At 40.8% G+C, this 23,560-nt stretch overlaps 1 protein-coding gene across 1 annotated transcript; it reads left to right on the top strand.

The window, feature by feature from the left end:
- Window positions 1-1,583: 1,583 nt before the first annotated feature.
- Window positions 1,584-10,857, top strand: LOC131222862 (ABC transporter C family member 8-like). The gene is made up of 12 exons (XM_058218086.1): window positions 1,584-1,938; window positions 2,769-4,708; window positions 5,117-5,437; window positions 5,614-5,700; window positions 5,795-6,409; window positions 6,960-7,124; window positions 7,567-7,861; window positions 8,207-8,421; window positions 8,553-8,858; window positions 9,693-9,756; window positions 9,849-10,088; window positions 10,697-10,857. The coding sequence occupies exons 1-12, from the start codon at window positions 1,914-1,916 to the stop codon at window positions 10,819-10,821; spliced, it is 4,398 nt and encodes a 1,465-aa protein (XP_058074069.1). The 5' UTR covers window positions 1,584-1,913; the 3' UTR covers window positions 10,822-10,857.
- Window positions 10,858-23,560: the final 12,703 nt, after the last annotated feature.

Below are 23,560 nucleotides of genomic sequence, written 5' to 3'. Positions count from 1 at the left end.
GTCGGCCGGTCACCAGGCTTTACTAGCTTTACCGTGCCATTGCACTTTTTTCTTTTTCTGAGAGTAAATCTTACATTTTCGTAGGATTGACACGCATCTATTTATCATGTTGTGTAACCCGTGTCCATGTATTGGATATCCACTCTGTACATCTGTTTTTACGGCTCATTTTAGATACGAAGCAAAAACTTAAGAAGATCAGAATTACAGGTGAACCACACCACAGAAAACAGTGTTGATTAACCATTAAAAACTTCTTGTGGGCTGCAAAAGTTTGGATCAAGCTGATGTTTGTTTTTTCCCTTCATCCAGCTGCGTATGACCTTATCAGCCAGTTGGATGGCAAATAAACATTCTAGTGAGCCCTAGGAATTTTTTAATGGTGGGTGTTCAATCAGCACCATTTCCTATGGTGTGGTCCACCTATGATTTGGATCTGCTTCAGTTTTGGACTCATGCCCTAAAATTGAGCTGGAAAAAAGATGGACAGCAAAGATATAAAATATATATATCAAGATGGCCCAAACGCTGGGCTGAACCTAATCTGCAAATGTGCATTCCATTCCTCAGTACACGTCTGTCTTCCAACCAAAGTAAAACCATACCTTTCCAGCTATTAATAAAACCCTTGTACCACCCATTTTCACAAGCTTGCCTCCCGACCATTACATCAGTACCTTCAAAATAGCAAAGATTGCTTTTTCAAAAATCAGGCTGATCGGTCCATTCAGTGGGCCACACCTGAATGTAGATTCAGGCCATCGAAATGGTATGGCCCACACATTGATATTTGTCCCACGTGATTTTTATGATGGGGCTACTGTTTTCATCACCATGTTCCCCACACAATTAGCACGTGTCATGCGAAGGCGAGCGTTGCATCTCCTCGATCTCCAAGTTGTACGAACGGTTCAAAATAGTTGAAAGTTACATGGGATCCAAAATGATGTATTTATTATATCCACACCGTTCATCCATTTTATGAGATTATTTTAGAGCATGATACTAAAAATTATTCATATCCAAAGCTTAAGTGGACCACACCAGAAATAGCAGTGGGATAATTATTCTCACCATTAAAACATTCATAGGCCTACCATAGCGATTATTTTCCATCCAATCTATTCATAAGGTCACATGGACTGAAAATAAGAGAATAGAATCTCCATTTTTATACCACATATCTCATTTTGACACCAAGAAATTGAGTGGTTTACAGCAAAAATAAAAAATTAAAAAAAATTAAAAAAAATTACAGAATTCGTAATAAGATTTTGATTCATTCGTTATCAAAATGTTATTTAGTACTCACAATTAGGTATTGTGAGGGACCATAAATAAAGTCTTTGACCTCGGCAAAGGCAAAATAAGAAAATGAGATGAATGAAGAGGAAAAATAAATATATATCATATTAATCCAAAACTTATGAGGGTGGTGTGTGGTACACCAGCCAATCCGCTTCCTACATGCAGGTGTAATGCTGGCTGAAAAGATGCATGGTAAGTTGTGGTGCAGTCACCTTTAGGTGATTACTTCACCTGAAGAGATCTGTACGTTAAGCGACAGCTGATTTAGGCCATAAGTCCCGCTTGAGGAGTGGACCAGCCAGACTACTGAGCCAGGAGATGACCATGGACCACCTCGTGCACGGCTCAGATACGTTTCACGTGCTGCATGTGCGTGCACGTGGAACCTGTTTACACTTTCTGTGGACGTGCATGCAGACGGTGTCTATTCAAATGGCTCTTCCGTTGATAGTAATTGGGAAAAATAAAATAAAATCACAGTCATAATAGAAAAGAAATCGTGAAAATCCAAAAAAGAAAGAAAGACAATCGAAGAAGACAAGGGTCAATGTGGACTATATTATCATCAAGACGCTGCTCGCTCTCTCTATGAACTCTTTGGAAACATGGCTTCTTTTGAGAGATTGCAAGGTACCCTTGTCACCCTTCACTGGGTTTTGGATTTTTTTTTCATCGTTTTTTTATTTTCTCGTCTTTTGTTGTTGTTGGTTTTCTTTTCTGTTATGATATCTGTTTTATGATTTTGGGTCTTTTCTGTTTTCTGATGTGGTATCTAATGGTATCTACTGCATAGTGTTTTGAGCTTCTATAATATTGTTTTTTTTTTTTTCCTGATGTGTTCTTCTCGTGTGGGCTGTTGGGATTTCAATTTCTTTTTTTTTTTTTTTTTAATTATTTTATTTATTTATTTTTTGTGGGGGGGGGGGGGGGGGGGATGAAGTTCTTTTGTTTGGATTTTTTTTCTCTTGTTATGTTTGGAGGTTTTTGAGTTTCTGATCTGTTATTTTTCTGCAGTTCTTCATTATGATATTTGGGTTCTTTTTCGTACTTCTAGTGCATGTTTCTTTTGTTATTCTTTTCCTTTTTTGACAGGATATCTTTTGATTTCTCTTGCATGGTGGCACTGGATTTTTCTTATTTTGACTCTGCATCTTGACATGGTGACTGCCGTATGGATTGCTTTGATTCTCTCTCTCTCACACTCATAATCCGCGCGCTCTTACAATATATATGTATTTTATATGAATCATGGTTGCATTACTTCCTGTTGTGTTGCACTTTGTACTTCTACATTTTTTTTAACAGTGTCCATTTTTTGGGTTTTCTTCCTTCGGTTCTCTTATCTGTCTTTTCCTCTCTATATTCTTTCTTTTTCGTGATTTCTATCTGATGTTGGAAATTGGATCATTTGATTTATTTCCCCTTCCTGTGTTTTTTTTTTTATATGCATGGACTTGCAGGTGGATTTGATTGGATTTGTGAAGGGGGATTTGATTTGGGGTCTCCATGCATTCACAGAAGCCTAATAGATGTTTTGAATCTTCTATTCATCTTTGCTTTCTGTATTCTCTCTCTTGTGAGTTATATTAGAAAGTATCATGTTCGTGGAAACAGAACAAGGGATTGGATTTCTGTGGTTGTTTCAGCTTGTTGTGTTGTTGCAAGCATTGCATATTTTTCCAATGGTTTATGGGCTGTTCTAAAGAGAAATGATGGATTTATGCACTGGAATGGGGTTAGTTGTCTTGTTAGGGGATTGGTTTGGGCAGTCTTAGCCGTTTCAGTGAACATACAGGGAACCAAAGCGGAAAGAATCTTAATTCTGCTTTGGTGGGTCGTTTTCTTCGTTCTGGTTTCCGCTCTGAATGTGGAAATTCTGGTGAAAAAACACACTCTTTCAATCCTTGAAATCGCATCATGGCCTGTCAACTTGTTGCTCCTCTTTTGCGCTTTCCGGCTCTTCAAGAATCTTAATTCCCAAAACCCACCATACCAGACCTTATCGGAACGGCTTCTGGGAGAAAAGGGTGAAAACAAAACGAGTTTGGATAAAATTGGTTTCATTGCCCATTTGGCATTTTCTTGGATAAACCCTTTACTCAGGTTAGGCTACTCGAAACCATTAGTCCTTGATGACATTCCACCTTTAGAATCGGAAGATGATGCGCGTTTGGCGTACCAAGCATTTGCTCATGAATGGGATCTTCAAAGAAAGCAAAGATTGAGTACTAGCAACTTAGTTCTCCGAGCACTAGCTAACTGTTACATGAAAGAAATGATAGTGGTCGGGTTCCTTGCATTTCTTAGGACAGTCGCCGTGGTAGCAGGCCCACTTTTTTTATATGCATTTGTGCGATATTCTGCCAAGGAGGAGCGGAATCTCAGTGAGGGCCTCTTACTTGTAGTATTGTTGATTGTAATCAAAACCGTCGAATCCTTGTCACAGCGGCATTCGTTTTTTGGTGCAAGAAGGTTTGGTATGCGGATGCGGTCGGCTATGATGGTCGCAATCTTTCAAAAGCTTCTTAAGCTATCTAGTTTGGGTAGGAGAGTTCATTCCACAGGAGAGATCGTGAATTACATTGCGGTTGATGCATACCGTCTAGGAGAATTCCCGTGGTGGTTTCACTCAGCATGGACTCTGCCGTTGCAGCTTATTTTCGCCATCAGCATACTTCTTGGCACTGTTGGATCGGGCGCACTTCCTGGGCTAGTCCCACTCATTGGGTGTGCATTTTTAAATGTCCCATTTGCTAAGATGTTGCAGAAGTGCCAGTCGCAATTCATGCAGGCCCAAGACAACAGACTTAGAGCCACTTCTGAAGTCTTGAACAATATGAAGATCATCAAATTACAATCATGGGAAGAAAAATTCAAGAACATGATTGAAACCATCCGTGATGTCGAATTCAAATGGCTGGCAGAGTTGCAAATCAAGAAGTCCTATGGGACTGTATTGTACTGGATGTCTCCCATCTTGATTTCTTCAGTGGTCTTCGCAGGTTGTGCAGTGCTGAGAAGTGCACCTTTGAATGCTACTACATTTTTCACGGTCTTGGCGACATTGCGGGTCATGTCAGAACCTGTGCGGATGCTGCCTGAGGCTCTATCAGCGTTGATCCAGGTCAAGGTCTCATTGGATCGTCTCAATGTGTTTTTAGTAGATGATGAGCTCAAAGAAGAGGATGTGAAGAGGTTACCATCAGAGAATTCAAATTTCAGCATTCGAATACATGATGGAGTGTTTGGTTGGAACCCAGATGCAGGCCCTACAACACTGAAAGGTTTAATTATGGATATAAGCAGAGGACAGAAAATCGCTGTTTGTGGACCGGTTGGTGCCGGAAAATCATCACTGCTGTATGCTTTGCTAGGCGAAATACCGAAAATCTCAGGATCTGTGAGTCCCAAAAACAGTACTGAAAGCTTACTGTTATATGCTTCAAGAACTGTGAATATGAATAGTATCCTTGAATCTTCAGTTTGTACTAGTGGATCTGATAGGCCCCAAAATGGCTAGACCACATCATCTAATGTCTGGCAGTTGAATGTGTACTGTTTCTATTTCTGAATTGTCTAATGACTATGTGCAATCCTCCAATCAAAAGGGTTAGGTTTATCGTATCAAAGAATTTTTTGGAGCATTGTCCATCTCCACTGGGACCAATCAGACCAACAGTCTGGATCACTGAATTATGGGTCCACTAGCCCAAACCGAAAGCCAAAAATGCCATGTTTAATCACAGATCAAATATCATAATTCATCATTCTTCGAAGTGAGTCGAAATTGATTTCTTGTTGCATTTAGGTTGAAGTCTATGGGTCGATTGCATATGTTTCCCAAACAGCTTGGATCCAAAGCGGGACGATTCGTGATAATATACTCTATGGAAAACTGATGGACAAGAAAAGATATGAGAAGGCAATAAAAGTATGTGCTCTGGATAAGGACATCAACAATTTTGATCATGGTGACCTTACGGAGATCGGACAGAGAGGACTCAACTTGAGTGGAGGGCAGAAACAAAGACTCCAACTTGCAAGAGCTGTCTACAACGATGCGGATGTATATCTCCTCGATGATCCTTTCAGTGCAGTCGATGCACATACGGCGGCAATCCTTTTCAATGTAAGGAAAATTGATAGAACTTGTTCACTAGTTCTGTTCATATAAGTACACACAGATGCATGCAGACATTGTGTTCATACAAATATACATATGTACATGCATATATACAAACCTGCATATTCACACTCAAATGCATTCTTCATATGGTTACTGAAATGCAAGTCGAGCAATTACAGGAATGTGTCATGGCTGCTCTGGAAAAGAAAACTGTTATTCTAGTGACTCATCAAGTCGAGTTTCTGGCAGAAGCCGATCGGATTCTGGTAATGTGGTTTAGTATAGTAGATTTATTTTTTCCCTCGGAGTCTGTCCATGGTTATGTGACATAGATTAAGATCAGATTATTTCTTTTTCCAGGTCATGGAAGCTGGACAGGTTACTCAATCGGGAAACTATGCAGAACTCTTGAGAGCCGGGGCGGCATTTGAACAGCTCGTGACCGCCCATCACGATGCAATGACAGCATTCGATAGTTCAAATAAGGAAAATACAGGGAAAGCCCTAAAGGAAGATGGGAATCAAATGGAGTTTGGCGGGCCACAGCCAATGAAAGGAAACAGTCAGGGTGAGATTTCAGTCAAGGGTCTGTCAGTTCAGTTAACGGAAGACGAAGAGATGGAAATTGGGAATGTTGGGTGGAAGCCATACATCGATTACGTCCGCGTTTCAAATGGGTCTCTTCTTGCTACTTCAGTTACAATCGCTCAATCTCTTTTCATAATTCTTCAAGCCGTGTCAACCTATTGGCTAGCAATAGCAGCTCAAATTCCTCATATTAGCAGTGGTGTTCTAGTAGGAGTCTATGCAGGAATTTCAACATCTAGTGGCATCTTTGTGTATCTAAGGGCCTTTTTTGCAGCCCATCTAGGACTCAAAGCTTCAAAAGCTTTCTTTTCAGGTTTGCTGAATTCAGTGTTCAAAGCTCCAATGCTATTTTTCGACTCAACCCCGGTAGGAAGGATTTTAACGAGGGTAAGCCAGCTTATGTTCTTGTTTGATTTATGAATTATCCAGCTACAATACCCATAAACTTACATTAGGCCAAAGTAGTCATGTAGAGATGGATCTGCATAAAGGGCAAACCTGTATCTGATGTATAAATCCAAGTCAGAATAAGGGTTTGTTTGGATGTTCAATTGAACTGAATGGCAATTCATTTAATTTAATCCGTTGTAATGGAAATGGCCACCAGGGGTGGTACCATTTCAATTCGTAATGAGAACCAAACCTGTAGTTGCAAATATCTGCATCTCAAGTTGAATTTGAAATGATTGTAACCACAGTTTGGGGGGAGTCTTTCCATGATTGGAGTCTGGCTATGCCCACTTTTGTCATCTACTCTTTATTGAATTGAACTATTGCAATTCAATTTGATTGAACACCCAAACACGGGCTTACATGGAAAATGATTACTTGTTTTTCCCTTTTATGGTCCAATCCATATCCAAATCCGCATATGCGAATCATGTATGCCCACTTGGTTATTCATGTCCCGCAGTTATTTGAGGTTTATGTCATGCAGGCATCTACAGATATGAGCATAGTGGACTTCGACATACCTTTCACCCTCGCGTTTGTACAGACCGCTTTTCTCGAAGTGATAGCAACCGTACTGATCATGGCCACAGTGACATGGCCAGTACTAATTGTAGCAGTTCCCGTTTTCTTCATTGCAAGATATGTTCAGGTGAATCCGGATTTTGACATTAGGCTGAGTTTGGGTGCATTATTGAATTGAACGGCAATAATTAGTTCAACACAGGGGAAATAACTAGATTGCAGTCCCAATTATTTCTACTCTAGCTTGAAATTAATGCAATTGCAAATTTGCAATTTTGAAGTGGTCCCTCACCACAGTAACTGCAATTTGGTAGTTTCCAATTTATTTGGGTATGTTTGGTTGCACGAAAATATCATGAAATTTATGATATTGACAGATTAATCATGAAATTTCATGATATTTAGTGCAACAAAATACACCCTGATCTAATTATTGCAATTCAATCGATTAGTGCATCCAAATGCATTCCATAATTTTTAATCCCTACCAACCTTTGATCACCGAAGATAGAATTCAGTAGCTCATCATATCTGTGGGTCCTTTTGTCCTTGATTTATTTGATTAAAAGGAGTACTATCAAGCATCTGCAAGGCAGCTAATTCGGATCAATGGGACAACCAAAGCGCCTGTGATGAACTACACAGCAGAGACGTCACTTGGTGTGGTCACAATAAGAGCTTTCAATGTGATGGAAAGGTTCTTTGAGAACAACTTGAAACTCGTCAACACAGATGCCACACTTTTTTTTTATACGAATGCTGCCATGGAATGGGTACTTATACGTGTGGAAGCACTCCAAAATCTGACCATATTCACCGCAACTCTTCTCCTTGTTTTGCTTCCTCGGAGTACCATATCTTCAGGTAATTGCCAATGAGGATGGTTTAGGCTTGTTTGGATGAACTATAGAAACGAATCGCGAAAATCAGTTCAATAGAGTAGTATTCATGTTGAGGGACTTGGCTCCAAGTTTGTGATTATGTTTCTTTCGAGTTGGACTCGAAAGGAATATAATGGATTCGAAGATCAATTCCCCATTATGAAGTGAAGGCAATTTTAATATGTTTGTTTCTCTATATTGAACTAATCATGGCAAATCAATTTCATAGGTGCATCTAAACACATCCTTAATTGGATTGCTATTTTTCTATTCCTTTTCTGATTCATTTGGATTCAAAACATTCAATTGCTTCAAATGGTATTTTCAGCATTCGTGGGGCTTTCTCTATCCTACTCTCTAACGCTGACATCCGCGCAAGTGTTCCTAACGCGATGGCAAAGCAACTTAGCCAACTATATCGTCTCAGTCGAACGGATAAAACAATATATGCACATTCCATCAGAGCCTCCAGCTATTGTTGATGACATGAGACCACCCCTTTCATGGCCCTCTGAAGGGAGAATAGATTTGCAGGAACTGAAAGTAAGGAAGCCATGCAATTACGGGTTCCAACCCCATTATGGTCATTTCTTCCTTATTGAATTGGATTATTGCAATTCGACTTAGTGAGGAAATCTTGAATTTCTCATGCCCTTTTTGTTGGACATTTTCAGATAAGATATCATCCAAATGCTCCTCTTGTGCTCAAGGGGATCACATGCACTTTTAAAGCTGGGAATAGAGTGGGAGTGGTCGGGAGAACCGGAAGCGGGAAAACAACATTGATAAGTGCTTTGTTCCGTCTTGTGGAACCTGTGAGTGGGAAAATTCTTATTGATGATCTGGACATATGCTCCATGGGTCTGAAGGATCTTAGAATGAAGCTCAGTATAATTCCTCAAGAGCCAGCACTTTTCCGTGGCAGTGTCCGCAGTAATTTGGACCCGCTAGGCCTTTACTCCGACCGCGAGATTTGGGAGGTTTGTTGATTTTTATCTGTAAAATCTCCATCAGTTCTGTACTGTTTTTTCAGTGTGCAATGTTGGATTTGTAGCATAAGGTCCATGATCCAGACCATTCATTGGGCTGGTCCCTCTATGAGTGATTGGCCTAATCAGATAATCTTAATCATCCAATTGGTGACCAACAAACGAATGGTTGAGTGGGTATTGGAGGCAATCAGCATTGAACTGATCCATTGCTTCTGGAGGCATTGCATTTTCATGTCTCCAGATCGAATACCATACACATGGCACATGTATGATGGTCAGGCATCCCGCAGGCTCCATCATTGATTGGCCTTGATAAAAATTGCTTTGATTTGACCATCCTAAGCATCTAATAAATGGACATTTTCTTATAGTTTCTGTTCTTCTACCACCGTTTAAAGGATTTGGATCAAGGTTTGAAATTGGTGTATTGGTTATTGTATTTTTCACTGTCAGTATGGGCATGTATCACCCTGTTTTGGGCTGTTTTAAATCATGATTAGGATTGTCCAAACAGTGTCATCTTTGGACTATGACCTATTCACTATATGACCCATCAAATGGATGACTTTGATATAGCTGATGTATGCTGCATTTGGGGCAATTGCATGGAGGCACAGTACCTCCCATGCATTCAGAGGCACTAGATGGGTCCCCCATAAGATAATTGGCCATGAATTAGCAGAAGGCAACTTGATTAATGGATTCCATTTTTATTTTTTATTTTTTTGTAAATCTAAATACTTGTAATGGTAGCAAGTAAAGATTCTTATTGATCTCATGAGCATTCTTCAATATGACCTGGATTCGTTCTATTAATTGCAGGCATTAGAAAAGTGCCAATTAGTGACTACAATCCGTAGCCTTCCCAACCTTCTTGATTCATCTGGTACGTTGATTCTATCAACCATTTATAAGAAGAGTGTCCCATAAAGTGCGACTAAGCAAAATTCATTCTTCTCCTTCTGATTCAATTGACAGTGAGCGATGAAGGTGAGAATTGGAGTGCTGGGCAGCGCCAGCTTTTTTGCCTCGGCCGTGTCCTTCTCAAGAGGAACAGAATACTGGTTTTGGATGAAGCAACCGCATCCATCGACTCTGCAACAGACGCTGTACTCCAGCAAGTTATCAGGCAGGAATTCTCAAGCTGCACAGTGATAACAGTGGCTCATCGAGTTCCCACGGTTACGGATAGCGACATGGTCATGGTTCTTTCTTATGGTATGCCACCCTCTTTGACACCATTCATTTTAGAAGCTGATCTGAATTTCCATAAACATGTTTAAGGTACAGAAAAACATCATCATCATTCATCAACCCCCACCATCGTTTACAGACATGGACTATTTTAGCACAAGGGTAGTTTCAGGACATGGTGCATCTGATGGAAGGTTGGGATCTCGCACATGTGCCATGGACTAACATGTGCACGTCAGGGCGGTGAAATCCTACATTCCAAATTCACTTACAGGGAAAACATGCCTGTGAATCGTGATCTTTTTCAAACATCAATAGAGAATAGCAGTATTCCATGATGAATGATAATTTGTTGTCACCCGAACATGACCATGTCCTAATTAATAGAATTGTATCGGGGGACACATCGACGTCATACTACTACATCATACCATGAAACAAAGAAAGGAGAAACCGGGGTTGTCTTGATTAAGGTGTCCACACCTATATGGCCCATGCAGCTAACAAGCTCACTAAAAGATTTTTTTCAAAGAGTGAACAAAGAGTAATTGACTTGGTTGATGCATTTTATTAAAGAAATGATGGGTTAAAGCTAGTGAGCTTATATGACTAACTGCATTGATGATTTGCAGGGAAGCTTATCGAATATGATCAGCCATCGAAACTAATGGAAACCAACTCCTCCTTTGCCAAGCTTGTGGCAGAGTACTGGTCCAACTGCAGGCGGAACTCGTCGCAGAACCTCAGGCACTTCTAGTACGCGGGTTTCCTTCTAAGAACATGGAGAATATTTTCTGAACATGGAGAATATTTTCTTACTTGGTTCAAGAAGTTCCAAGAAGCCGAGCCCCAAATAGCTGGGATAAGATTGCATTGGGTGACGATGATGATGACGGAATATTCTGGAATATTGAGAGTAAAAATGAAACATGGGATTAGAACAACAACAATAAAAAGTTACAATGATTCCTTTACCAATGGCCATAGATATAAAAGGGTAGCCCTTATTATGCATTGAGTCATGTTGGAACAATGAAAGGTTGTAATGGCTTTGCAAGCCTTGTGAACTTCTATTTATGTATCACACCATTATTTTGTTCATGTGGACCAATAGAGGTCTTGGGCCAAGATATTTATGTTCAAAAAATGGCCATTTTAATACAATGGTTACATAAACTGGCCTACGCTCTTCTTCTTTGATGGCATGTTGGCATGGGGTCTATGAGGCGCATTGGCTGGTTGCTGTTTGAAAATCCTGACAAGATGGCCTGCCCGTTGACTGTAAACACACGAATTTAGAGAATGTTTTCTATCTTTCTTCAACCCAAAGGCGGGTTTAAATAACCACCTAACAACCCATATATACAATATTCTATTCACATTGACACCCTCAACAGATGTTTGAAAACCCCATCTTAGATATTTGGTTGGAGTTTCCCTTGTTAATCTTGTAATTGAATACTCGATGTGCCAATCCAGATGTTTCTCTTGATATGTTGGGGGACTCTTTTTTTTCTTTAAGTATTTTTCACAATTTAGGGAAAAGACTTTCCAGACAAGCACAAGCCACAAGCATTTTGGGTGTGAGGGTGGCAATGAGCTGGGATGGTCCGTGGCATTTCGGGTCCTGGCCTGATAAGAGTAAGGCCTGGGCCTATCAAAAGAGTTCTGTGGGTTGGATTTGGCCTTGTTATGAAAAATGGTTTTGTTTGGTTTTTTAGCTTTAGAAATATTCCCAAATCATATTTGAGAGAAGAAAAAAAATCTCTTAATAAGTATGGTGTTGAGTACCTTAATATTTGCTTAGTGAGATGGATGACTATCGAGACTTGCGTGTTCTAATGATCGAGCACAGTCTCAGATTCAGTGCGAGGGCATGGGCATGTAAGGCAGTGTGGTTGTAGTGTAGAGCCACTAGTGGGTCACTCCCTCGTGACCTTATGCAAACCGGCATGATGTAGGTGCGAGTCGTAATGCAAACCGGCATGATGCAGATGCGAGTTGTAATGCAACAGTGGCTAAGAGAAATGAGTTAGGAGTGTGAACTAGCATGAGGCCAGTGCGAGTCATAGTGCAACAATGGCTAAGAGAAATGGGTTAAGAGAAATGGGTTAGGTGGCTGGGTTCGGAATGCTATCGGTAAGAGGTCTAAGAGAGACCTATATGCCTTACATAGGAGCTGTAGAGTCATTTAATTCCTAGTGTAACTGTTCATGTAGTAATTAACCAGACTATGCATAAATTGCTGCATGTGGCTAGCCTAATAGTGAGAAACTACTAGCCACTGTATCTAAACAGCTAGCATGCAACTAATCTCCCACATTGCAAAATGGTTAGAAACTGCCAAAAATGGCTAGTTTCTCACCAACAGTTAGAAAATGGTGCATTGCATTTATGACCCTAGGCCAAAACGTCCAGCCACCCTTGCATATATAAACAAAGCTTGATTGGTTCATTCAATCTTTACAAATAAATCAACTTATTCTCTCATATGAACCAACAAGCTCTAAGAGTTCTCTAATGAAGCCATCAGGTTCAATACAAACCTCAGCCAACCAAAACCAGGTCCATAAGAATTAGACCAATGCAGTGGTCTAAGCTAGTAAAGCCAATCTTTTGCTTTCTATCTCTCTTTCCATTTGAGAATTTTCTTCTTAGCTTTCATCTGCCAGTAAAACTAACAGATTTCCATCAATAGTTCTTTCGTGCTTGCTAAACATAGAACCATACACAAGCTCGTTGTATCCTGAAAGCTATTTGCCTACAACCTATCAACAGTCTTTATTATTTTTAGAATGGGCGAATATCGCTTTAAGAACAACGTGATCACACATGTTTCAGCATGTTCTTAATATTATACTTTTCAGTTTCCTATTTCCTTCTACTTTACAATAATTATAAATTTGTAATTTAAGATTATCAAATCTCAACAAGCCTGATGTTGGAGTAAATGAATGAGCGGGCCTAGTTTTTGAGAAACTCTCTATTGGGTCCCAACCCGGGCTGAAAACGGCCTTGCTTATGATGTTAATGGGTGAGCTTGGGCTTGAAATCAAAGGCCTGCTCATTAAAAGGTCAGACCCCAAGATAGAATTGTAAGCCTGGTAAATAATCGGGTTGGGCTTGGGCTGATTATGAAACGGTCCAGCCCAGCTTCGGCGACTACTAGTCCTAGCTTCCAAAGGAAAATAAATAGGCACATACCCATATCAGGGCTGTAATCCAAGAGCATTTCTCATCTTAGAAATAATCAAAACCTGTGTATGCTTATGCAAAGATGCAGACCACCAATCATATAATTCCTCAGCGAGGGGCTCCTCATGTGAGGGGCAGCACGTGTCAACATCCAGGTGGGCCGAACACATGTCCAAGATCCTGGCCATTCATCAGGTAACGTGCACTGTTAACATGCCATATACCAAAAATAAGGGTAATACACTCATCATGTGAGCCACACGTACGTTTTTTTTTCCTAGGTAGCCACACATAACACATGTACATTGAATTTGCATTGTTGGATTCTTTTCTGGCCGCCCATTCTCCTGGTGAAATTTTGACTTGCCTCATCAGGGGAACTTTTTTTTCAGTGTACCTTACCTGATGAATGGCATGGATCTCTGACAGGTGCTCCATCCACCCGGATATACGACATCTGTTCTGATCTTTCATGTGGGGCCCTCATTTTAAACACGACCCTTGCTTTAATTTGAGTTACACTTCGAGCATTAATATGACACAACCACCTGGTCCATCTTTATCATGATATGATGGACCTACCGTTTAGGTGTGATGAAGTGTAAGTAAACGCTGTCGGCCATCAGTGATGTATGTTTCTTATCCATGCCGTCCACCTTCTTTTTAAGCTCATTTTAAAGCATGAGCCCAAATTTGAAGCATTACCAAAGCTTAGGTGGACCACACCAGGAAAGAGTGGGGATAATGATGTTCTCCGTTGAAACCTTCCTAGGGCCCACAGTGATGTTTATTGGTCATACAACCTGTCCATGAGGTCAGTGACAAATATGAATAAGAGAGATAAAAAATATATATATGAATAAGAGCTTGATCCAAAACTTCTGTGCTCCCAGGAAATTTTGAACGGTAGGTTTTCAATTCTCGCTGTTTTCTGTGGTTTGGTCCACTTGCACTTTAGATATGCTTCAATTTTAAGTTGAGCTTAAATGGACCACACCAAAGGAAATAGTAGAAAATGACGTTCAACCGTTGAAACCTTCAACAGTTGTGGGCTCTAAGAACGCTTCAACTGTAAACATATCCCCACTGTTTCTTGTGGTGTATCTACGTCACATGGAACCGGTAGAACCGGTAAATCGGACTGGAACCGACCAAACCGCACAGTTTGGTCTGGTTCTAAAGTGTACTGGTTCTAGTTCCAGTTTCGAAAATCAAAGAACTAAGTAGTTTGGTTCAGTTCTCAGTTTGGGGTTACGTAGAACTGGACCAAACCATAGAATTAGACTTGAAATCGAATCTGAAACTGCCCAAGCAATAAATATTTTTTTTATAAATAAATATATAAAAACTAAAAAAAAAGAAAAAGAATAATCTCTTCACGCCGCCCCAATCCCCCTACTCTCTCTCTCTCTCTTTCTCTCTCTCTCTCTCAAGATAGCCGCCCACCGACCCACGCTGACCTCCGCTCCACCTCACCCAGCCATGGTCTCTCTCTCTCTCTCTCTCTCTCTCTCTCTCTCTCTCTCTCTCTCCATTGGGCTGGACTATAAAAGGCCCATAACCGTAGAACCGAACCAGTTTTTACGGTCCGGTTCCGGTTCGGTTTTAGGGTGTAAACAGTTCCGGTTCTGATTTTCTTAGAACCATTAGGAATGGTTCGGTTCTAGGTGAAACTAGAACCGGACCGAACACCGAACCGACCCTTGTGCACCCCTAGGTGTACAAGCTTTAAATCTGCCTTTTATTTGGACTCACGTCTTAAGATGAGCTTGCGAAACGAATGGGCAGAAAATATATATATATATATATATATATATATATATAATAGTTGTCACGGTGGGCCCCACAGAGATTGGGGTTGCTGGGTATCCCATTAAAATTGTTCCTCATCATCCCGTAAACTCAACCAATATACATATGACATAAATATAAGTCAATTTAGAGTGTCCAAATCCCGGATCCATCCTGGATCCAGCATTAACTTCTAGTGTACACTTGCTAGCTACTAAATGCACGGCTAGGCCATCCTTTGATCGTAGCTTCTTCTTCTTGTTTATTTATCTATAATCCACCAATAATGGGCCCCATTATCTGAATGGTATAGATTAGTGCATTTGAATGAAAAGTGTAAGGTAAATTAGTCACCACCAATTTGGTAGTCAACTATCATCATTGTCCTCTCTTAAAAAGGGGGGGGGGGGGGGGGGGGGGTTTTCAAAAGGGTTGCAGAGGGAAGCAAATTGCATGCTGAGTAAACTCTGTGGGGCCCTCCTTGGATGTATGTCTTATCCATGCCGTTCATCCATTTTTCCAACTTAGTTAAGAGCATGAGCATAAAATTGACACATATTCACAGCTTAGGTGGTCCACACAACAAGAAAGAGTAGAGATAATGACATCAACCGTTGAAACTTTCTTGGGCCTATAGTAATGTTTGTGATAAAAAATGTCTTAAATATGTTTTCTTGTTCGATGACATCGAAGCCAGTTGATGCCATCAAGTTTTTTGGGATTTTTAGCCCCAGTCGCTGGACTATTTTTGTCATTTTTCGATGATATCGAAGCTAATTCAATGTCATCGAAGGTTTACACAGATTCGTTTGCGGAAACGCAGATTCTGCGATTTTTGTTTCCTATTCTGTGTTAGCTTCTTTCTAAACCTATATAAATGGGTGTATGCGGGACTAAGAAGTATTCTAAGGGAATTCTAAGGCATTCTAAGGTTTCTAAAAGGATTCTAAGGTTTTTAAAAGAGGACTCTAGGGATTCAAAGGGTGAGAAAGGTGAGGTTTGAGGATTGCTCAAGCTGGGTAAGTTATCTGTCTTTGTAGTCTGTGCTTTCATGGTAGAATTTTTGTCGCTTTATGTCATAGTTTTTTCCTAAAAGGGTTTCCAACGTTAAATCTTTGTGTTCTCTTGTGTTTTCTTGGTGCTCTTGGATTATTATCCTAGATCCATCTCTATGTGATTCCACAACACAAATCCCAACAAGTGGTATCAGAAATATCGTTGGGGCACAGATCTGAATCTACAAAATTAGCATCAATGGGAAACGTCAGGTTTGATATTGAGAAGTATTCGGGCAAAAATAATTTTGAGTTATAAAAGATTAAGATGATTAGTCTATTAACCAAGCAAAGCGAAGCTAAGGTTCTTGAGGAACAAAAATCGACTATGAAGGATGAAGAATGAGAGACTCTTGATAGTAATGTTTTAGCCTCCATCCATTTGTGTCTCACGGATGAGATTCTCTACAATGTTATGAGAGAGAAAACTGTGGCAACGTTATGGGCGAAGTTAGAAGGTAGAGATCTGGAGGCCCACATCAGCAACTTTAATAAATTAGTGTGCAAATTGCTGGATATGGAGGTGATTAAAGATGAGGAACAAGCATGTATGTTGTTAAATTATCTTCCGCATCATATAAGTCATTCAAAGACACGATGTGCACCAAAAATAAAATCCTGAGTATCGACGCCGTTATCTCATCTCTTCAAGGGAAGGCCATAAGAAAGCTTAACGGTGACATGGGGACATCTTCCGATGCACTGATTATGAGAAGAATAAATTCTAAACAAGATACAGGATCTTCAAACTCTAGATCAAAATCAAAGGGCAAGGGCAAAAGAAAGTTAAAGTGTTGGAACTATGGGATGGAAGAACACATGAAGAAAGATTGTGCAAATCCTAAATCTAAGAGAGAAGAATCTGAGACTTCGTACAGGGAGGCCAACGCTGCCACGTCAGATGGATCGAGTGGATGTGATGGTGATGTCTTATCTGTGTTTACGATCAGACGCCCATACGGTGATAGTAGGGGTGAGTGGATTCTAGACACATGGGCATTCTTTCACATGACTCTTCATTAGAGTTGGTTGGCCAGCTATAAAGAATACGATGGCGGACAGGTGTTTATAGGCAATGACGATGTCTACAATGTCATGGCTATTGGTACGGTACGTATCAAGATGTTTGATAGGACAAAGCGTACCCTAACTGAGGTAAGGCACATTCCCAACATGAAAAGGAGTCTGATTTCTCTCGGTGCACTAGAGGCTATAGGGTGCAAGTTCACAAGTATTAATGGTGCCCTTAAAGTATCTAAAGGGGCACGAGTAATCATGAAAGCGCAACGATTCAATAATCTTTATATGTTGATCAGGAGCACTTCAATAGGTGGAGCTACAGTGGCTGTAGCGGATTCCACCTCTGCACGTGTGTGGTATGTTAGTCATGACCACATGAGCGAGCGGGGCATGAAGGCTGAGATGCGCGAATAGAGATACAGAGCAAGTGGAGCAGCCACCTGTGAAAAGAATCACATAGTATAATCGCAGGATATCAACGAGACACATAGACGACTCCAACATCGCATATGCTCTCGTTAAAGACGAGGGGGATCCGTCTACTATTTAGATGGCTCTAGGTGAGCCTGGTGCTGAGAAGTGGAAGCTGACTATGGACGATGTGATGCACTCGTTGTACCAGATCAACACATAGGAGCCGGTGGAGCTTCCAGTGGGCCGGAAAGCAGTTAGATGCAGGTGGATCTTTAAGAGGATACAACATACATACAAAGCGAGGCTGGTAGCGAAGGGTTATGCTTAAAGAGAAGGGATCGACTTCTCAAAGATATTTGCACCAACGGTATAACAAGTGTCTATCAAATTCATGTTGATGCTGGTTGCCCAATACAATCTCGAGCTGAAAGAATAGATGTGGAGACTACACTTTTGTACAAGAAATTGAAAGTGTTGTTATTGATAAAGCAACCAGAGCGGTTCGAAATTTAAAGGGGCCGAGAAAAAAATTTGCAGGAGGTCGTGGTACAACCTATCGCGTAGGTAGTGGTATAAAATTTGATTTCTTCATAGTGAGTCAGGAATTGTATGTTGATGATATGTAGATCACTAATCATGTCATGTCTAAAATTAATGTACTAAAGACTCAGTTAGGTGGGACATTCGAGATTAAGGATTGGGGGAGTGCAAAGATGGTTCTTAGCATTGATATTCATAGAGAATGGAAGAGGAGTAGGCTTTGGTAATCACAGGTTGAATACCTTGAGTAGGTATGCGATGGACCAAGCAAAGCCAGTGAGCGTTCCCTACACGGCTCACTTCAAGTTTTCCTCAGGTCATATCTCAAAACAGATGAGGAAAAGCAGGATTTGTCTCATAAGCCTTATTAGAATGCACTTGGCAGTGCATGTCATGGTACGTATTAAACCGGTTATTTCACAGGCAATCGGTGTTGCGAGCAAATACCCTGGCAAGCAACATTGGATGGCGATGAGATGGTTACTTCGATAGATTCGAGATACAGAAGACTACGTCTTACTTTTGGAAAACAAGGAAAAAGGTAGTAAGGTATGTACATTCAAATTGCGCGAGCAGTGTGAATTCCAGAAAGTCAATTTTAGGTTACTCGTTTTTAGTAGTGGGTGGAGCAATTATTCGAATTTCAAAGCTTCAATCTGTAGTGGCTCTTTCCACAACTGAAGTAGAATTATCCGACAGGTGCTTGAAGAAGAAGGTGTAACACTGGAGATGATTCACACCAGCATGAATCCAGCAGACATGCTTACCAAGATCGTTCCTACAAAGAAATTCAAGTTCTCTACAACTTCTATAGGCTTGGCAATGATGTAAAAGAAGGACGGAGTGTGTACACGAGAAGCGTTGAAGAAGCTATGATGCAATACAAAGATAAGAGAGGAGGACAAGAAGCTACATTTTTTTAAGATTAAAGACATGGTGGAGATTGTGATAATAAATGTCTTAAATCTATTTTCCTGTTCGATGACATCGAACCAGCTTCGATGTCATCGAAGCCAGTTCGATCACATCGAAGCCGGTCAATGCCATCGAGTTTTTTTCAGAATTTTTAACCCTAGTCGCTGGACTGTTTTTGTTATTTTTCGATGACATTGAATCTAGTTCGATGTCATTGAAGGTTTACGCAGATTTGTTTGCAGACACGTAGGTTCTGCGATTTTTGTTTCCTATTCCGTGTTGGCTTCTTTCTAAACCTATATGAAGGGGTATATGCGGGACTGGGAGGTATTGTAAGGGAATTCTAAGGCATTCTAAGGTTTCTAAAATGGGGCTCTAGGGATTCAATGGGTGAGAAAGGTGAGGTTTGAGGATTGCTTAAGCCGGGTAAGTTCTTTATCTTTGTAATATGTGCTTTCATAGTAAAATTTTTGTCACTTTGTGCCATGGCTTTTTCTTGAAAGTGTTTTCCACGTTAAATCTTTGTGTTCTCTCGTGTTTGCTTGGTGTTCTTGGATTGTTATCCTAGATCCATCTCTGTGTGATTCTGCAGCACAAATCCCAACAATGTTTATTTGTCATCCAACTTGTTCATAAGGTCACACAGACATGGACAAATAAAAACTATCCTCAGTAGATTATTCTAGCCATCACCGTTGGTGGATCAATGTATAGTTCTGTTAAAAAAGAAAATTTCCAACTGTTAAATGGATTGTGAGTCAAGCTTAGATTTAGAAAACAGATCATAGGTGGGGCTTGGGTTGAACCTAGCTAAAAGAATTTATGTAACACCCCGGAACCTAAAACTCAAATACATTACCCGTTTTCCAAAAACCCGAGTGTTAACCTTTAAATATCCAAAATTCCAAGTACATTTTTTTTCTTTTTATCAGAATTAATAAACTAGCAGGACAGGAGCAAATCAAGTATAAGAGAGAGTCCAAATATACATAACTCATATTTCAAGTGATTACCTAAAAACTTATACAAACTAATGTCTTAACCTTTACAAACATAACGGTATAAATTAAATACAAATAAAATTAGGAATGGAGAGTCGCAAGATCATTTGGTTCCTCCCATTTCACATGAACACCAGTATACGCGACATCTGCGTCTCCTGCACACTGAGTATGGTTCGATAGCGTCAATGGCTATCGCAGTGAGGTATATCCCTCAAGATTTATCGTATCACCAAGATAATTAAGCATAGTTAACAAAGGCAATGTATAACAAATATTGCACAGAGATTACCATGGAAATCAGATAAGGTTCATTAGATACACATTCATTAAATAAATCACATAAGATAATCTTGTTTAAATGCATGGATGCATGCATATGCTCACAGACTTGGGGATGCACATCCACCTGGTAAAAAGTCGCCCAAGGAGAACTAGGCACCTGGAAAAATACTCAAAGGTACGCCCAAGGAGAACTAGGCACCCGGAAAAATACTCAAAGGTACGCCCAAGGAGAACTAGGCACCCGGAAAAATACTCAAAGGTACGCCCAAGGAGAACTAGCCCCCCCTCCGGAAAAGACTATGCAACAAGGTCGCCCAAGGAGAACCAGCTACCTAAAAAAATACACAAATGTACGCCTAAGGAGAACTAGCTTATACTCGGAAAAGACCATGTAATATAAATCGTCTAAGGAGAATTAATCACCCGAAAAAGTACACAAAGGCACACCCAAGGAGAGCTAACCACCCGAAAAAGACCAAATAATATAAATCATCTAAGGAGAATTAGTAACCCGAAAAAATACGCAAAGGTACGCCCAAGGAGAACTAACCATCTGGAAAAGATCATATGCCATGGAAATACATGATTAGCCCAACCATTATTATTTCAATTTCAAACAATCCATTTATGAGAGCTCAAAGGTCACCATTGGGGATTTGTCACCCAGCATAGGCCGACAGCTCAGGCATAGTGTCTCATTCCACCATCCCTAGCTCATGAGACTAACAAATAGGATGTTCAAAGTAACCCTTTTAACTAGTAGTCAGTCTTAGTCCAACAAGTGGACCTTACCATCGCAAAGTTATACAAAGACAATCCATAAAAGCCACATGAGGCAATTGTTCCATAAAAGCCGCAAGGGCCGAATATTTCATTTAATGGTACGATAAAAAGAGATTATTCTCAAAAGCCACATAGGCACAAATGGTCCGCAAGGTGGTAAGTCCACAACGTAAATTTATTTAACCCATTTCACAGGTGCCCACTAGTTCAAGGATCTCTTAAAACACCATCAAGTAATCATGAATGGCAAATTAACTCATGTATAATTATCAATATCACACATGCATATCTAAAACGTTCATTTCAAATCTGAATAGGGATATTTAAATCCATAGCATTTTCAAATATTTGACTTTAAATTCAATTCATCAATCATTTATAAAAATCACACTCAATAAGAGCAATCAACCATATTAACTAATCAATAAGATAAATGAAGGAAAACAAATAATTAGGCCAACTATCAAGATGTAGAAAAGCTTGAAAGGTGATCCTCACCTTTCAAGAGTTAGTTCGTCTCCCGGTAATGCTAGAGATAGTTGTACACAGCCTTGTTGCGAAACTCGACCAGATAGCGTCTGGAATTCGAAAACTCAGTGAGTTAGAGGCCTAACTCGGTTTTGAACCGAGTCAACTCAGTGGCTCGCCTCTCTTTCTTTCTCTCCCTCTTTCCTTCCTTTCTTCTCTTCCTTCCTCTCTAACTTCCTATTTCTTTCTCTCGCATTTCTTTGAAATGTTTAATAACTACTGGTTATCAAACCAGACCTACAAGACAGTCCGACTCAGTGAGTCGATCCGTCAAAACTCGACAGTGGGTTAAGCTCTCAACCTCAACTCCCTTCTTCATCATTCCACTCTGTTTCTTTTTTCCTTTCCTTCTTCCTTCTTTCTTCTCAGCAATCCCCCATCCAGCGAGGTTTCAGGACTCGCTAGGATTCCTGGGTTGAATGAGTCAGCGAGTCCGCGACTCAGCAACTCTTGTGCCCTCTCTCTCTCTCTCTCTCTCTCTCTCTCTCTCTCTCTCTCTCTCTCTCTCTCTCTCTCTCCCGTCTTCTCTTCCTTTCCTTTCTTTCTGCTCTTCTTCTCACTCAAGCCAGCTGCAGCCAGCAGCTAGCTGGGCCCAACCGACCCATGACAGTGGGTCGAAACTTACCCGACTCGACGAAAACTCGACCCGCGACCCATCTCTCTCTCTCCCTCTCTCGTTCTCTTGTTTCCTTCGCCTCTTCTTTCTCTTTCTTTTTCTTTCTTCTCTACTTTCTCTCCATCTCCTCTTGCTTCTCTGCTGCAGGCGATCGACAACAGAACTAGATGAGTTCGGCCCGATGCAATGACTCGAACCGAGTCGACTCGATTCAAGGCAACAGAGAAACGGCGTTCCCTTTCTCTCTTTCAAATTTTCTATTTTTATAGACGGTTGCCCTAAAAGTTAAGAGGCTATTTATAGTCTTGTGGAAGCCTAGAAACATCGGCCCTCAATCGGCTGATAAGTTACGTTTTTAGCTACTTAATCCATAGTGTTTTGTGGCCATGGGATTAGATCAAGCTTACACGATTTCAATCAAGGGTCATGAATACACTTATGGGGCCCTGGTCCACCCATTTAACGTCTCGGATCCTGAGGTGGGGCCCACTTAGAGAAGGTGGGTATTTCCATCGTTTGGAGGAAGATGATCCACCCGCCAATGGTGGATCTTCGTTCAATGCCAGATCTTGTAATCTGCCACCCATGGACGATTCTGATTGAGCCACTGGACACTGTGGGACCCATATTTTGGAGGACCATGATGAAATCCTAGTGGTTTCACGAGATTTTCCCATTGTGCACGAGATGACTCGCGCCGCAAGGAGATCTCGGGTGAGGTTTTCTTTAGTTTAAGGAGCGCCCTAATGTGGACGTCTGAGATGAATTCAAACACTCGTAGGAGCCAGCAGATGGTTAGGATCGTGCCAGCAACTGCACAGCAGAGATCATTTCTGCTTTTTTTTCAAGTTAAAGAAGGAAAGAAACGGCGGGATTCTTTCCGCCATTCTAAAGCTATGGAAAACCTAATGAGGCTCAGTTAAAAGGCTGAGATTTCTTACAGCTGGACGGTTAGGATTGGAAAGTGCCAGCGTAACAAGGAGAAACGGACATGGTTTCCGTTTTCAAAAAAAGGTCGCGCGTTGCCTTACGCTCTTGATTGTGTGCATTTGTGTAGGTTCACCACGTGATATTTGCTCATATTTTGTTCGGCTCCACCATCAGAACACGATGAACGGTTTGGATTATTGAGTAGGTCCCTAATAGTGGGCCATCTCCTGATAAAGAACGGACTCGGTCCGTTCAAAAATTCCGCACGGCGGGAAAGAAAAAGGAAAAAAGGGAATTTCCTCTGTTGCTCGGGTCAGCGGGTCAAAGCCTCACGCACAGCTCGGGTGTAAGGCGGGTGTACGCACAGATAGTGTACACACGCCTCTAAGGTGGGGTCCACGTATTTTTTTTGGGATCCGCTCC

Source organism: Magnolia sinica, chromosome 13 (genome assembly GCF_029962835.1).
Source record: "Magnolia sinica isolate HGM2019 chromosome 13, MsV1, whole genome shotgun sequence".
Lineage (NCBI taxonomy): Eukaryota > Viridiplantae > Streptophyta > Magnoliopsida > Magnoliales > Magnoliaceae > Magnolia > Magnolia sinica.
This window is presented reverse-complemented; position numbering and strand designations above follow the sequence as displayed.

What these genes read in the sequence shown, in the direction of transcription:
- LOC131222862 (XM_058218086.1), top strand. Translation starts at nt 1,914, where the DNA reads ATGGCTTCTTTTGAGAGATTGCAAG. An exon ending in TTCTTTTGAGAGATTGCAAG is followed by an intron (nt 1,939 to 2,768) that starts GTACCCTTGTCA and finishes ATGGACTTGCAG; the next exon opens with GTGGATTTGATTGGATTTGT. An exon ending in TCGGAGTACCATATCTTCAG is followed by an intron (nt 7,862 to 8,206) that starts GTAATTGCCAAT and finishes TGGTATTTTCAG; the next exon opens with CATTCGTGGGGCTTTCTCTA.